This window comes from Solea solea, chromosome 3 (genome assembly GCF_958295425.1).
Source record: "Solea solea chromosome 3, fSolSol10.1, whole genome shotgun sequence".
In the NCBI taxonomy this organism is placed as follows: Eukaryota; Metazoa; Chordata; class Actinopteri; order Pleuronectiformes; family Soleidae; genus Solea; species Solea solea.
The window spans coordinates 14,582,249-14,596,076 of NC_081136.1; the positions used below are offsets into that span (position 1 = coordinate 14,582,249).

Sequence of the window (13,828 nt, forward strand, 5' to 3'; positions counted from 1 at the left end):
TATTTGTGAATCTATGATAATATGCATGTTTACTAATAATGTACCAATCCATTGTTTTCGACTCTATTTTTAGCATATCTTTAAAAAAACAACTACAATGTAATTTTATTACTATATGACATTGTAGTTGTACTGAATTGTATAATTATATGCTCTTAAAGTTCATGGTCAAGCTTGTTCCAGTGCCCTCAGCCACATTTTCATATTGAATAGATTATACATTGGGAACGTAATGTAAACTTCATTTTTTTTGACGTTTTGAAAAGGTTTTCCATAAACACGGTATCGTTTTGTCTCTATTCACACAAAACTCTCCCAAAATGCTGTAGTACATAATAATATGCCAGGCCTGTAAATGGCAGTGTAATGCGACGCCAAAAACAAAGAAGACGAAAAAGATGGGGGCAGTGAATGCCAGCACAAGAGAGAGGTGGGACTATGACACCATCGTTTTCCCAAAGTAGCATATTTGTTGTTAACACATAAACACAAGGGCGACGTTTTAGGATTTTCCTACTCCTGCTACCATTCCAGGTCTCTCAAAACACTGTTTCCTTGTAGATGAAACACCAATACGATAAAAAGAAACCTATGTGTATTCACCTACACTCATATACATGTGGACAGACCCTTAGAGATGGTTCATTGTACCCTATATTATGTATCTGTATGTATATATATGTTTATCGTCTCTATACATGGTTTTTTATTTACTTATAGTGAGCGTGAGTAACTTGGGAACAGATGTTTCACACTGACGTGTGATTGCTGGTTCACTCCTTTTTTTTATAACTAATTATCACCTCTGTATGGCGATTTGCAGTACAATCCCTCACACATTTTTAGTGTTGGGAGCCATTTTTCTTTTACACCTTTGACTTGAAAAAGTGTAAAAAAAATTATTTTCAGCCAGTTTGCTCTACACCTACATAGCAAGTTTCATATTCTGTTATCTATTATTGTTTATTGCTTTATGGCAGTCGTGTTTTTATCTGCATCAGAGAGTAAAACCCTCACAGTGAAATTAGTCTGAAAGGTTTATTGCATGTGTAGTTATTGCAGTTACTGTAAAGGCAGAAAAAAACTAAACTCATCTCACAATCACCTTTAAAATCAGAATAGGGGCAATAATAATATAAGAGAGAAAGATGGCAGGGAGAATGCATGTTTTAATGATCTGCTTGAGGCTTTTTGCCCTTAGCGATGGCAAACTCAAAACTAAATCAGCTTTGAATTTGCCTTGTTTCGTTTCCCATTTTCACATAAATTGAGGCATCTTTTGAGGGGGAGAAGCTTTTTTTTTGTTTCATTTTTTTACCGGGTAATGTGCATTCGCCTGCCTTTTCCCTGTTGTTTCACTGAAGAAGAGAAGGATGAGATGAAAAGTGAAAATAAATATGACTTCTCAGCTTTGCATTAAGAATTCTAAGGCCAAAATATGATGAGCTGTCAGAAAAGTAGACTTCAATCAGACTCATGGTAAAACCACACTGCGGCATTTTATTCAGAGTTGAATTTGTGGTTTGCCATGTGGAAAATGAAGGTAAACTGGAAAAACTGCCCACTGTGTGTGTGTCTTCTTTACTGGGGACCTGTCTGTGGGTTGCCAGCAAAAGTAAAAGGAATTGCATTGATCAAACCTCACAATCATCTTGATAGAATTTTAAATAGTTTTCATTCCATAGTTTTACTTTTAAAATTTGATTCCACAGCTGCACTTGTGGCCTGATGAGTTGGCAATTCAGCTTTTATGAGCACTAAAAAGCAAAAGTCTCATCACGATTGTACTATTTCTTTTATTGTAGACACTGCAGAACATTTTCACCACAAAGTCATGAGTAAAAGTGCCTCACACCCACCTGCCTTTACTGCAGTATTACTGACACACTCTTGGAAAAAACCACATTTGAAACTGACTGACTAACGCTCTTTTGGTACATCAGGTGTAATATTGACACTTAAAAAAGAAATCGTCATTGCAGGCTAACATTAAACTGGTAAAACAGTAGCAAAAACGGCCATAAACAAGTGCAATAAAGCACAGTATGCTGTAACATTACAAGCTCTGCATTTTTGTTAGCCTGAAACACAGGGAAAAAAATTGCTTCATCAGCACTTATTCGAGTTTTGTCCAGGGAATGTCCTTTTCCAGGTGCCAATTTTATTCTTATCCACTGTGTTCAAAGAAAGTACACTGTGACTGTGTACAATGCAGCTTTCTCTAGAGGGGCTGTAATCCCAAATAGGTCTTTTTCTTTTCTGTTTGTTTCTGTACTTACCTTTATTATACACAGCATGAGACACAGAACAGTGCACCGTTGTATCATGGCCAGCTGTAACCAACACCTATGAAAGGTGCACATGTAAAGGTTCACACTGGCTCTGCTGATTTAAAACCCTGCTGTCTTCACAACAAGATCAGATGTTACCTAAACTTACTTTACTTACTTATGTGGGATTCTGTCTTAACAGTCAATCATTTGATTAAACGCTTCCAGCCACTTCAGGGCTATTGTGTGTTCACAATGAATACATTCCATTGACTTACTCTCCACCCCATGCCCACACAAACAAATCTCCCTCTCAATGTCTGATTCAGCTTTTTACTACACCAACAACACTAAAACACATTATTTAATGATTTTGTGCTGCCTCTGGTTCCTGAGCTGCAAGTCTTTCTCCTGCACCTCGCTGTACTCGACCTGGATGTATTCAGTTTTCTGCAGTGTGAATGAGGATTAGAATTATTCTTTTGAACTGACAGTAAACACATCCATTGTGCAGTATGGATGATCTTCAGAATAGTTCCTGCAGATCTTCCACAAAGATCCTTACACATAGATTAGATTAGATTAGGTGACTACTCTGCAGAGAAGACTTATTTATTGTTATTTTGAATAAACATAGTTTGGGGTAATTAAGTCTGAACACTGCAGGTTATCTTATAGTTCTGGCTTGGAAACAAAAGACCTGGACCAAAAAAACATTTTGCTTACCCCTCTCGCCCCCTCAGGTAACTATGGTGGCCTTTGCATTCCAAAAAGGATGTAAATACTCCTTCAGAACCCTATACACTCTCCCACTTTCACTGCTGTTTCCTCCTTTTTCACCTCATTGCTTTATGCAGTGGGTTTGGGGGGGGAGGAGTTCTTCTTTGCATTTGTTCAGCAAACTTTGGCATCAACATGCCAGACACAAGTGCATTCCGGCAACTTCCATCATACACAAACATCCATTATACATTTGTACAAACATACATATGGGTAGTTTATTCAATTAGATGCCAATAAGCCCCCTTAATGTCACACACTGGACTTAAGAGGATTTATTGACATTAATATGTTAAAGAGACAAAGGAGCCAAAAACATAATCCTAACCTCAAGTGATCAGTACCTGCCTGAATTTAATTTACTCTCAATTAAAATTGTGTATTTGCACATTTTGCCTCTGCTGATAAAATGACTGTTTTACTATGAATGTGACTGTGAACTGGCGTTCAGTTGTAAACATCTTGTGCATCACATGAAAAGGTGCTAAAGCAATTACATTTTCTATTATTATTTTTATTTTAATCATACCTAAACAGAAAAATACAATTTTTCTCCTTCACTTTTGTGGAAAGACTTCCTTCCTACCTGTAACATAAATGCCTGTTGCAGTACAATATTACCACTCATTATAAGATTTATTATTTACAACAAGATTCACATCTCACGACGTGCATGCAGTATGAAAGGTTGGACTTACCTTAAGTTGAAAGAAATGTGTGATTTAAAAAGAAATAAATCACAAGATTAGACTCCTGGAGTCTAATGTGTTTTGGTTGAAACACATTCTGCTGATAGACATGTGACCATAGGTTTGAGTTTCTTTGGAGTTTCCCACTAAACTGGGTCACTGTTTATTTCTGAGCCACCTTTGACCGCTGACCTGTCGGCCGAGTGAACCTAGTATTACCTGTAAACCAATTAGCTCGTGTTGACAATGCTGGAGTTTGCAGTTTCACCCACAGTGAACTCCACCCCCGCCATCACATAACAATCTAGTGGGAAAAGAGCATAATTGTTATCACTTTCTTTCTCTTGACTCGATCTCAGTATAGACTAAGAAAATAAATGTTTCTATTTTTTCCTCCTAACATAACCAGTGTGAACACTAATTGATTGTATCAGGAGTGTACCACACATCTTATAGTAATGCTTTATGGTTGTAGATGTCATCTTTTTATGGAGCTGGCAATCACCCCTGTCTGTAATAGCTGTAATTACCAACTTGGATTGGGAATATGACAATGTCATCAAGATATAGAAGTGTCCTGTATGCATTAAACCTAAAAGGAAACTTGAAATGTATGGTATGTACATATTCATTTTGTTAATTTTGTCTGTTAATGCACTTGAACACATCATCAGTGACGGCACGTGTTGCTTTCCCATGTTCTCCCTTATCTGCCAGTAATGTGCTAGACGGGGAAGACCAGGCCTCCTTGTAGTTTTCAGCCAGGGTTTCAAATATTCTCCTGATCTGACAAATGTGATATGCTGTGTCTTGGTCTGAGATGATTAATTCTGTGGATGGTGCCGCTGTTATTTCCTTGCTTGAAATGCTTGTCATTTCTGCCATTGGGAGGTGTCTCAATCAAAACAATAACTAAAAAAAGTAGTTTGACGTCGGGAAGCAGCATGGGATCATTGCTGTAGCTATCATGCTTCCCTCTGTCAGTGGTGCTGTGGAAAGCATCACCCCGTGTCATCGTAGACACGAAAATAAAACCCTGCTATACTGAGGCACATGGAGAGAGTTGTGTAGCGCTGATACCCTTAATCAGCATTGTGTGAACTCAATCGTCAATGGTTTGAATGTAACGCTCATTTATATTGAAAAGGGTCGTGTGGAAATGTTCGTTGCATATTTTACATCTTTGAATTCCACAGAATTTGATATAGTAACTGACAAGTTTTGCTCCAGACATCAGCAGCTACAAGTTCAAGTTAAGTAAGTAAGTAAGTAAGTGAGCCTGCAGTCCAGATCCAGTGAAGCATAAAACAGTGCCTGAGGGTCTAAGTGGATGCATCTAAGATATTTATTCTCTAAGTGTGTACCTTCCAGCTTGAGAACACCTGCCAAAGACTGACACAGTGGTACCACCCTATTATGGCTGATGTCAGAGCTGCATGTCAGATGGTGACGGATCGAAAGTGGGGGACAGGAAGAGGCGCAGAGCAGAGTTTAGAAATGGGAACTCAATGGGAAATTGTTGAACGCCTGCTCATCGTGCCCTTCTAATTATTGCCAAAGGTTTAATCAGTGACCCAGCGGGCTTTAGCACCTTTTCTTTAAAAAAAGTCTTATCCTTTTTTTCCCCGCGTCACAGTTGCAAGCTAATAACTTGATGATTCATATGCACAGCATTACTCCTTCATCCCCTTTCCTCTGACTCTATGGGTTTTTTTTCGTGGCTGTGCCTTATGTTCCACTCACTCAGTCGCTGCAACTCTCGTCCACATCTTTGTCACCAACTGTCCATCTCATATTACCTCTTTAATGTCACACTGTGCTCATTTGCTCCAGCTGAGAAGCACACATGGTCTAAATGTACGGGTTTGACCTTTCTGCTATTACATTTCCGTGAAGCGGGGGGAGAATCTTAATTGTCTGTCTCCAAGACAGGCAGCTAATAAACCTGCACCTCTGTTCACATGTTGGGCTCCATATTGCTCATAACTTTTTTCCACCAGCAACATTTTGTGTGTGTGTGTGTGTGTATATGTGTGTGTTGCCTTCTTTGCTTCCACATGGAGGTGAGAATCCAAGGTCAGACCACAGTTCCCCTGCACACAAATAGCCCTGAATTCTGTGTGTATACATACAGTATGTAATGCTGGAGTGTCAGCAAAAGTGGGCAGGGATGGATGTCTTTGCCTCGAGGGTGAGAGGGTGATGGGGGGGTGGGGGTAGGTGCAGACATACGGGGGTACACCCTTTTTCCTCTCCCTTTCCTCTGCTCAGTTGTTTTTGCCTCCATCTGTTTCTAGGCTCAGTTGAGGATGATTGTTGAAGTCAAAACACCTGATTAATGAGTGACTTATATCTCGGACAATGAAGCAAGTGTCCAGAGGGACTTACAGTTTATTAGTCATTTGTTAAGGGGTTCTGTTAAGTTAATATCACATTATGTTGGCCTTTGATTGTGCGGTTAGGGGTTCTTGGAAAGAGATTATCTGGACAAAAAAAAAACCTGAATGAGTATTATAGCACAATACAGCAGTATTGTAAGGTCTTGCATGTCCTTCAAGTGTTGGTGTCCTGCTAACTTGTCATGATGCTGGTGCTGACTACAGGTGTTGAAGCTCTTTAATAATGTCAAGGCTAGCTGTGAAGAAAGCATCGACCAACCCTTAGGTCTGCTTTTATCCTGAATAGATAAACTAGATTAGCACTTCAGCTCTGTGTGGCTCTGTCAGGCTGTACTTGGACACAGTGTTGTTGTGCTAATGGTGATACATGAAAGGCCAAAGGATCTTTAATGTATTAACAGTTTATTCCAAAGGGAGCATCACTGCCTGCACCAAAACCTATTGTAATATATCCACTGTTACACACTGGGATATTTTGGTCTTGACTGGAGTGGTGGAGCAACTCACCAACAGTGTTTAAGACTAAATTAGTCCACAAAACTATCAAAACCAAAAAGGAGAAAGCCTCTATAGCAGGGGTCTCAAAGTGGCGGCCTGGGGGCCACATGTGGCCCCAATCGATTTCATGTGGCCCTCCAAACAATATCAAGTTGTAATGAGTCATTTTTATGTTTTTTTTTTTGTTTTTTTAAATGAATAGATTTATTTTTTATGGTTGCATATTAAAACAACCACTTATATTTTGAAATTCCAATCCAACTTTATTTGTAAAGCACTTTAAAACAAACACAGTGGGCCAAAGTGCTGTACAGAATAATGGATAAAAGATAGAACAAGTAAAAGACAGAAAAGCTCACATGAGGCAATATATATATATATATATATATATATATATATATATATATATATATATATAGATATATATATATATATACAGTAGATATATATATATATATATATATATATACAGTATATACATATATATACAGTATATACATATATATATATACATATATATATATACTGTATATATATATATATGTATATATATATATATGAAGGATCTAATGCAGCATATTGATGATATGAGCTCATAATGTCCACCGCAACTGTTGCTTTTCCCCAAGTTGGGCTTTTTTTTTTTTACTTGACTGGCCCCCGACTGACCAGACGAGACCATCAGTGGCCCACAGGTCATTTGAGTTTGAGACCCCTGCTCTATAGGGACCCTTTGCCCTGTGTGTCAACTACCCTGGAGGGGCAGTGGATTGCCAGTGGGCTTCTGTCACAGCAGACATTTTGACATGTCATATGACGAAAAGCATGGGTAAAATTATTGAATGAATTGTGGCAGAATTTTCCATTTAGCTGCTTTCATTTCAGCAGACTCATACTTTACACCCACTTCTTGCTACAGTATCACACATTCTTCACTTTCTCCAGAAGTCATAATGTCTGCCAAAATGTCGTATAGTCATGTGAGCTGCTGCTTACTCTGCAGCCACAAAAGAAGCTTGTGTCTTTTTTTCCTTCTCGCCCTTGTATCTGGCAGTAGAGGGAAGGGGCATTCATTGAATCATACATACAGATGGGTAAATGGCTAAATGGAAGTATTAAAGATGAGAGGCATTTACTACAATTCACAAATGAGGGCACGAGCAAACGAACTGAGCATCCAGACACTTAGTTATTTCCCAATAACCCTCTTTTCTGTGATTCTCTTCATTTTCTTTCATGTTGTGTTTCTTTCATACATTTTTTAATCCCTCCTCTGACTTACACTACAGCCTTTTCTTTCGCTCCACCCTGCACTTTCTCACCTCTCTTTCTTTTTCTATCTCCTTCCACTCTCCCTCTCTGGTTTTGGTTGTCTGGGCATTCTCTGCTCTTTTATTGCAGTCAGTGTAATGGTTCCAATGTCAAGGAAACCTGTCGGGTTCAGCACAAAGGTATTTGATCAGTTTGTTACTGGAGCTATAGTGATCGTGCCTCTACTTCAGTACTATCCCTGGCAAGTGCATAAGTGATGGTCTATGATAATTGTTAACTCCCCATCCTACACTTTGCCCTGGTTGAGGATCTGTGGATGGCTCCTCGTCAGTCTTCCCACTCGATGGGTAACCAGGTAGAGTCGCACTGCTCAGCATTTCTGCTCATAATAAAACCCTGTCTTTGCTCCCCAAGTTTTCCTCGATTTACTCTAATTACCTGTTTTTCATTGACCTGAGTTAAGGTGGAGCTTTTGAATGTTGGTGCTGGTTTTTTGGGAGGGGGTTATTTCAAGGAGCAGAAACGGGTTGATAACACACCACCTATTTGTTGATTCTTTATACATCCAACACATCCAGAGAAACATTACCATTCATAAGGAGTCGTGTCTCTGGTCATCGTTAGAGCGTTTGAGAACTTAATAGAAGCTGTTTTGTCTTTAAATCTTACATTTTTACACCACTGTTTTTTTTCCCACATGTCCTTTGCCACTATTTTCTAACATGTATAATGTGTGAAGAGGAGAATCTCTGCATTTGCTTTACACTGCTTTTAATAACCTTGCTAACTGCTACTAAGCAGGTGGCATGGCTTCTTCAGTCCCGATTCTTTCATCGTAAAATGATCCTGATATGAGCAGTGAGTTAATGTTAAATGGTAAATTGTTAAATTGAAGTGAGGATTAAAAGTACAACACAACAAAGAGAATAAAGCTAAAGCACCCCATAGAGCTGAGGGACATTGCAATTCTGCAACACATTTGTTCTGTTTTATAGTAAAATGTTGCATAGAACAGCTTTGATAAAGGATAAATACACTAAAATTGATCTTGCAAAATCTCAAGAAAACACCATTCAACACACGCCATTGTGGTGAAACATCTTTAGATTAAAATCACGTTTTACTGTTTGTTTGCTTTTTCCACTGCTGACGTACAACTGCTTTTCCCATCTGCAGGTACACTTATACCCTGTGCCCCTTCAATCAAGTCACACAAGAGAACACTGCAGGAACACAGGTCTCATTAGGGTAAGTACCTCAATCACCTCCTCCTTTGTCTCCACAGATAAAACCTCACACAGTGACCAGTTAGTGCAGGTCAGGGACAATGGAAATGCACAAAATACATAACCCAGGACAAGTTGTTTACAACATAACTTTTGATGGACGCTTTACACAAAGAGCTTCTCAGCACCGTTTAGTGCAATTCTTCATCTGTTGCAGAACACAGTCACTTGTTTATTTTTAAAGCTGCCAATTGCTGGGCTTTTTTTCCTCTTAAGGCACTTTTATGTAATCCGAAATGCATGGTGTTGTCCTTGGTCTTCTATCATCCAATAAGACCAGAAAAGGTTATCTTCAATTCTTATTTGAAGATACATACACACGGATACATTTTAATTCTCAGTTTCATGAATGGACCTGAAGCAAATAGCACCACTGCTCTCCTATGAAAGCTCTTTTAATCAATGTTATGGTGCTTAAGTTATCCTAAACCCAAGATTTGCACTATTGATTGTTTTTATTGTTATTCAATCTCTGTTAGGCGTCATATGACCTTCGATCAATTGCTAACAGATGTCTATTATAGTTTTAATATCTTTTGATCAATGGCAAACAAGGGGCAAGTTTCATATACTGCCGTGGTTGTATTTCCTCAGCGTCAAAGGGTTTCAGTTTCATCTCAAGGATTAGGCTCTGGCTTTTTTCCGTCCTCTTGGGATTGACTGTGTTGACTGATGGACACTGGTGTGAATCGAAACACCTGGGCACTATCAGAGATGCCAAAGAGTGTCCATAGAAATGCAGCTTTAGATCTCACAAGATTTGGTCTTTTTTTTTATAATTCTTTGTTGCCCATCAGAGACCATACACTGATTATTATGTGACATTGCTCAAAAGGTTAGCAAAAACACTACCTGCACTGTAACAGTAACTTTCTTGGTAAAATATGTCCTCTTGTTTTTTTGGACTTGACTGAGCTTTACACCAACTTTTTCCCACCCTCTCATCTTCATAACACCTCTTTCATACAGCTATAGGGAAAACAATCTATATATCACACTGTTTTCTCTGTTTTGTACTTTGAATTTTAGATTTGAGGTGATAATTGTGGGATGTCGCCTCACTGTCCTGTTCCACTCTCTCATTAGCCTTAACCGTCAGCCATCAGACACTTTTATAGGGTGCAATTATGCAAACACTATTCCACCGACATTGACACCCTTTAGGGGAAAAAAAGCTTTTATGATTCGTGGCAGCTCCTCCCAAAGAGGAGGACTGGATTGCAGTGCTTTTTGGTGCAGGCACATAAGCTAATGACTTGTTTTGTGAAGAGACAATATAAAGGCCTAAATGACCACGGGAAATTTTCAGCATCGTCAAAACATTTTGACTCCTGCGATGTGATGCCTTTTGGCTTGACTTATCATCTGGTGGTTGAAGTGAGACAACAAATATAAATTAATAGGAATTATCCGTCTCTCGACATATAGTTTTTGCTTTTTAGATGGCAAATTAATTGGATCTCTTGAACAGGGCTGTGTTGTCTTTTTTGCACCGCCACCTCCCACACTGCCCACTCACTTTTAGAGCGGAAAGTGCGATGCTTCACCATGTCTTTAGAGCAATAACAAGGAAGAACAGAATGCCAACTGTGAGTCATGTGACCCCAGCGCTTCTGCCTGCCTGTCACTCATGAATGTATGGAAGGGCAAAGGGACCAAATGCAACCAGTAGTCAAAACATGCCTCCGACTCATATGGTGTAGTAATTCTGTTTGGAACAAAATCGCTGCCAAATAAGACCCAAGGGAAGGACTTCCAATATGTGCACATAAAATGACTGATGTTAATAAGAGAAATCATCATCTCCTCCTGTATCCCTCAGAAAGATTAGAAGTTTTGATGTTTCATTTTCCACAGCAAATTGACTTTAGACAAATGCTAGTTTGACACTTGTTTTATCTTTTCCTAACACAATCACCTGATTGGTATTTTCTGGGTGTAGCCGGTGCACCACTACATGATGTACTATATACTGTTTCCAGAGAGTATACGTGAAATGGTTTTGGGGAAGGAGGGGTAGTGGAGCTACATGAATCATAGCTTGCACACTGGGAATAAAGTTCATTTTTTATCCAGACAGACCATCAGTCAGCGCTTGCAGGATATGGCTGGGCCTCCTGATATCAATCTGCATGGAGGCATCCTCCTTCTCCCCAGAGGGGGTGAGGGGGGAGAGGAGGGTGCTTTGATTTAAACGGCAGCATTTATCACTCCTGCTCCAGCATCCTAAAGGACAACCACGTAAGGGAGTAAAAAAAAAGGGGGTAGAGAGGGAGAAACAACATTAACATGTGTGGCCTGTCAATGAAAGTGATGCTGCAGCTGTGACTACTGTGCCACTAACGTTGCTAATGCTTGCCTGCATCATTTCTACAAATTTGTATTAGTTATGTTCCGTTTCCGCATTAAATGGATGGTGTTGCGGCTGGATTCTGATAATGGCTCATGGCCAGCACTCAGTTTGTGAAGTGCGTCAAGGCTCATAAAAGTTACAATTGTTCTTTGAGCCCCAACCTTCCTTCATGCTTGGTTTTGCAGCATAGTTGGCATTAGACCATTAACTATACAAATGTTCTTAAGGAACAATAAATCAACCTGGGAACGTTCTTTTGTAGCTGCTTGCTCATATATTGTGGCCACACACAGTGCCATAAAGATTTCATAAGGCACAGCAGTCATGCTGCATGCTCCCAATTATCTGTAAATGTAGATATTATACAACTCGTGTTCACCTCTCGAATTCCAATGTCTCCGTTTTCCATTTCGCTTTTCTGCCTTTCAGACTCGGCAGCTCAACCGCTTCCCGAAATGGCCATTGTAACAATAACATCAGCAACGATAATGATAACAGAGTAGAAGAAAATGCTTGCATTGCGACAAACCCCGTCCCTCTGTGACAGCGTCGTCCATCTTCATAATGTCCACACCCCCACCCACACCAGACATGCTGCTTACAATGACGCGACAGTAAACATGGTTGTTTACAAAATTCACTCCATCCGAAAAGACAAACAAATACACACGTACACAATCAGCAATGTGCTGGAGCATATATGGTCAGTGCAGCTCTACCGCCTCGTGATTAACTGAGCTTACATAATATAAAACTATTGACTGTGCACACACACAGAGCAGAGTATATACTAAACAGAACATTGATCACCCTTTGTCACCAGCATGTCACATTTATTTCCCACCAGCCTTCGTTGTATTGATGTGTTTCTCTACAACTATCGCAGCTGAAGTGTGTGTGTGTGTGTGTACTACCTATACAGTATATACACAACCTTTAAAACTATGATGTTTTAAAGGTTGCAGTACTTGCTGTATTTAGTGTATTTATTCGCACTTTCTGATTACATGGTACTGTAATATATCAATGCATTAGCAAGTCAAGGTACCGGCTTTAGCCCATTTGTATGTTGCCGTTTGTTGATGTGAAGATATCTGAAAGAAGACATGACTAATGAAGTACAGTGACTAAAAACACTCTGTGTATTGAGTCCTTATATAAAGACTCCTTTAGTCTAATTGTCACCCTCTAATTCTTGACAAACAGTTTATCTGTACACCAAACAACATATGTGCCCAGTTCTTAGCACCTACAGGGTGTTTCATAAAGTCAAGGAAGGATGGCCAAGGATATTACCTCATCAGTCACTGCCTAAGGACTTTCCCAAAGTGCAGCATGCTTCGAATTCTATGAAGGTCCTTATCACAAAGATTTGATGAGGTTGCATTTAGTGGATCCACATTTTTTTTTTGTTAAGAATTTTGCAAACAGAAACTCTCATTTCAGTGTGCATACAAGTAGGCATGCAGTTACTCTTAAAGGTACAGTGTGTACAATTTTGCAATATGTATTGTTGCCCTCACTTCACCTTTTCCTTCCAATTGTTTTGGAGAACCTATGTAGCCTTCAGTCTACCACTGTAAAAGCATGGTGGTCCAAAACGGCTGCCTCTGTAGAGCTGAACTGCTCATTCTGGGTTAATGGAACAACAACAATTCATACGGTTAGATGTCTGTATACTTATCTGAATTTATTATATAACTATTTTAGCCACAATTTCTGCCAAATGAACACAATTTCAACTATGATACTATACATTTTACATACTGGACCTTTAAAGCAGTTAGATCCCTGCAGCTCTTTACAACCATTCATGTGTGGTATTGATGTTGTCTCATACAGGTTCCAGCTGATTGAAAGAGTTGGGTGTTTTGATTTTGGTCTCAAGTCCAGGCAGAGAAAATTTAAGCCTTAATCTAAAGCAACATTAAACTTGAATGTTGTTATTGCTGAAGCAGTAACACCATAATGGACCACAGACCACAGGAAAATAAGTGAATGCAGTGACATTATATCACCACTGCAAAAATGATGACAGTGCACACAACAAAGCAAAATGTACTTTCAGTCTCTCCATGGGCAGAAACAGAAAGTCTGCATCTGACTAGAAACAAGAGAACAGATTGTCATTGAAGGGGACGATCAAATACATAACAGAATGTGCCTGGAGCTGTTGAATCCAGTTAGCAAATAACCAAATATACAGTAACATCTTATTTTAATTTCTCTCAAATGAGTCTAATGGCTTAAATACATGCAGCAGCAGCAGCAGCAGCAGCAG

General features: G+C 39.3%; 1 protein-coding gene across 1 annotated transcript in view; it reads left to right on the plus strand.

Moving 5' to 3' along the window:
- The window catches only part of LOC131455812 (glucosidase 2 subunit beta-like), a 115,555-nt gene that overhangs the window by 86,021 nt on the left and 15,706 nt on the right, over positions 1-13,828 (plus strand). The window contains exon 13 of the mRNA XM_058623618.1: positions 9,085-9,156. Coding sequence (XP_058479601.1) covers positions 9,085-9,156 — 72 coding nt within the window. The remainder of the gene's footprint in view (positions 1-9,084; positions 9,157-13,828) is intronic.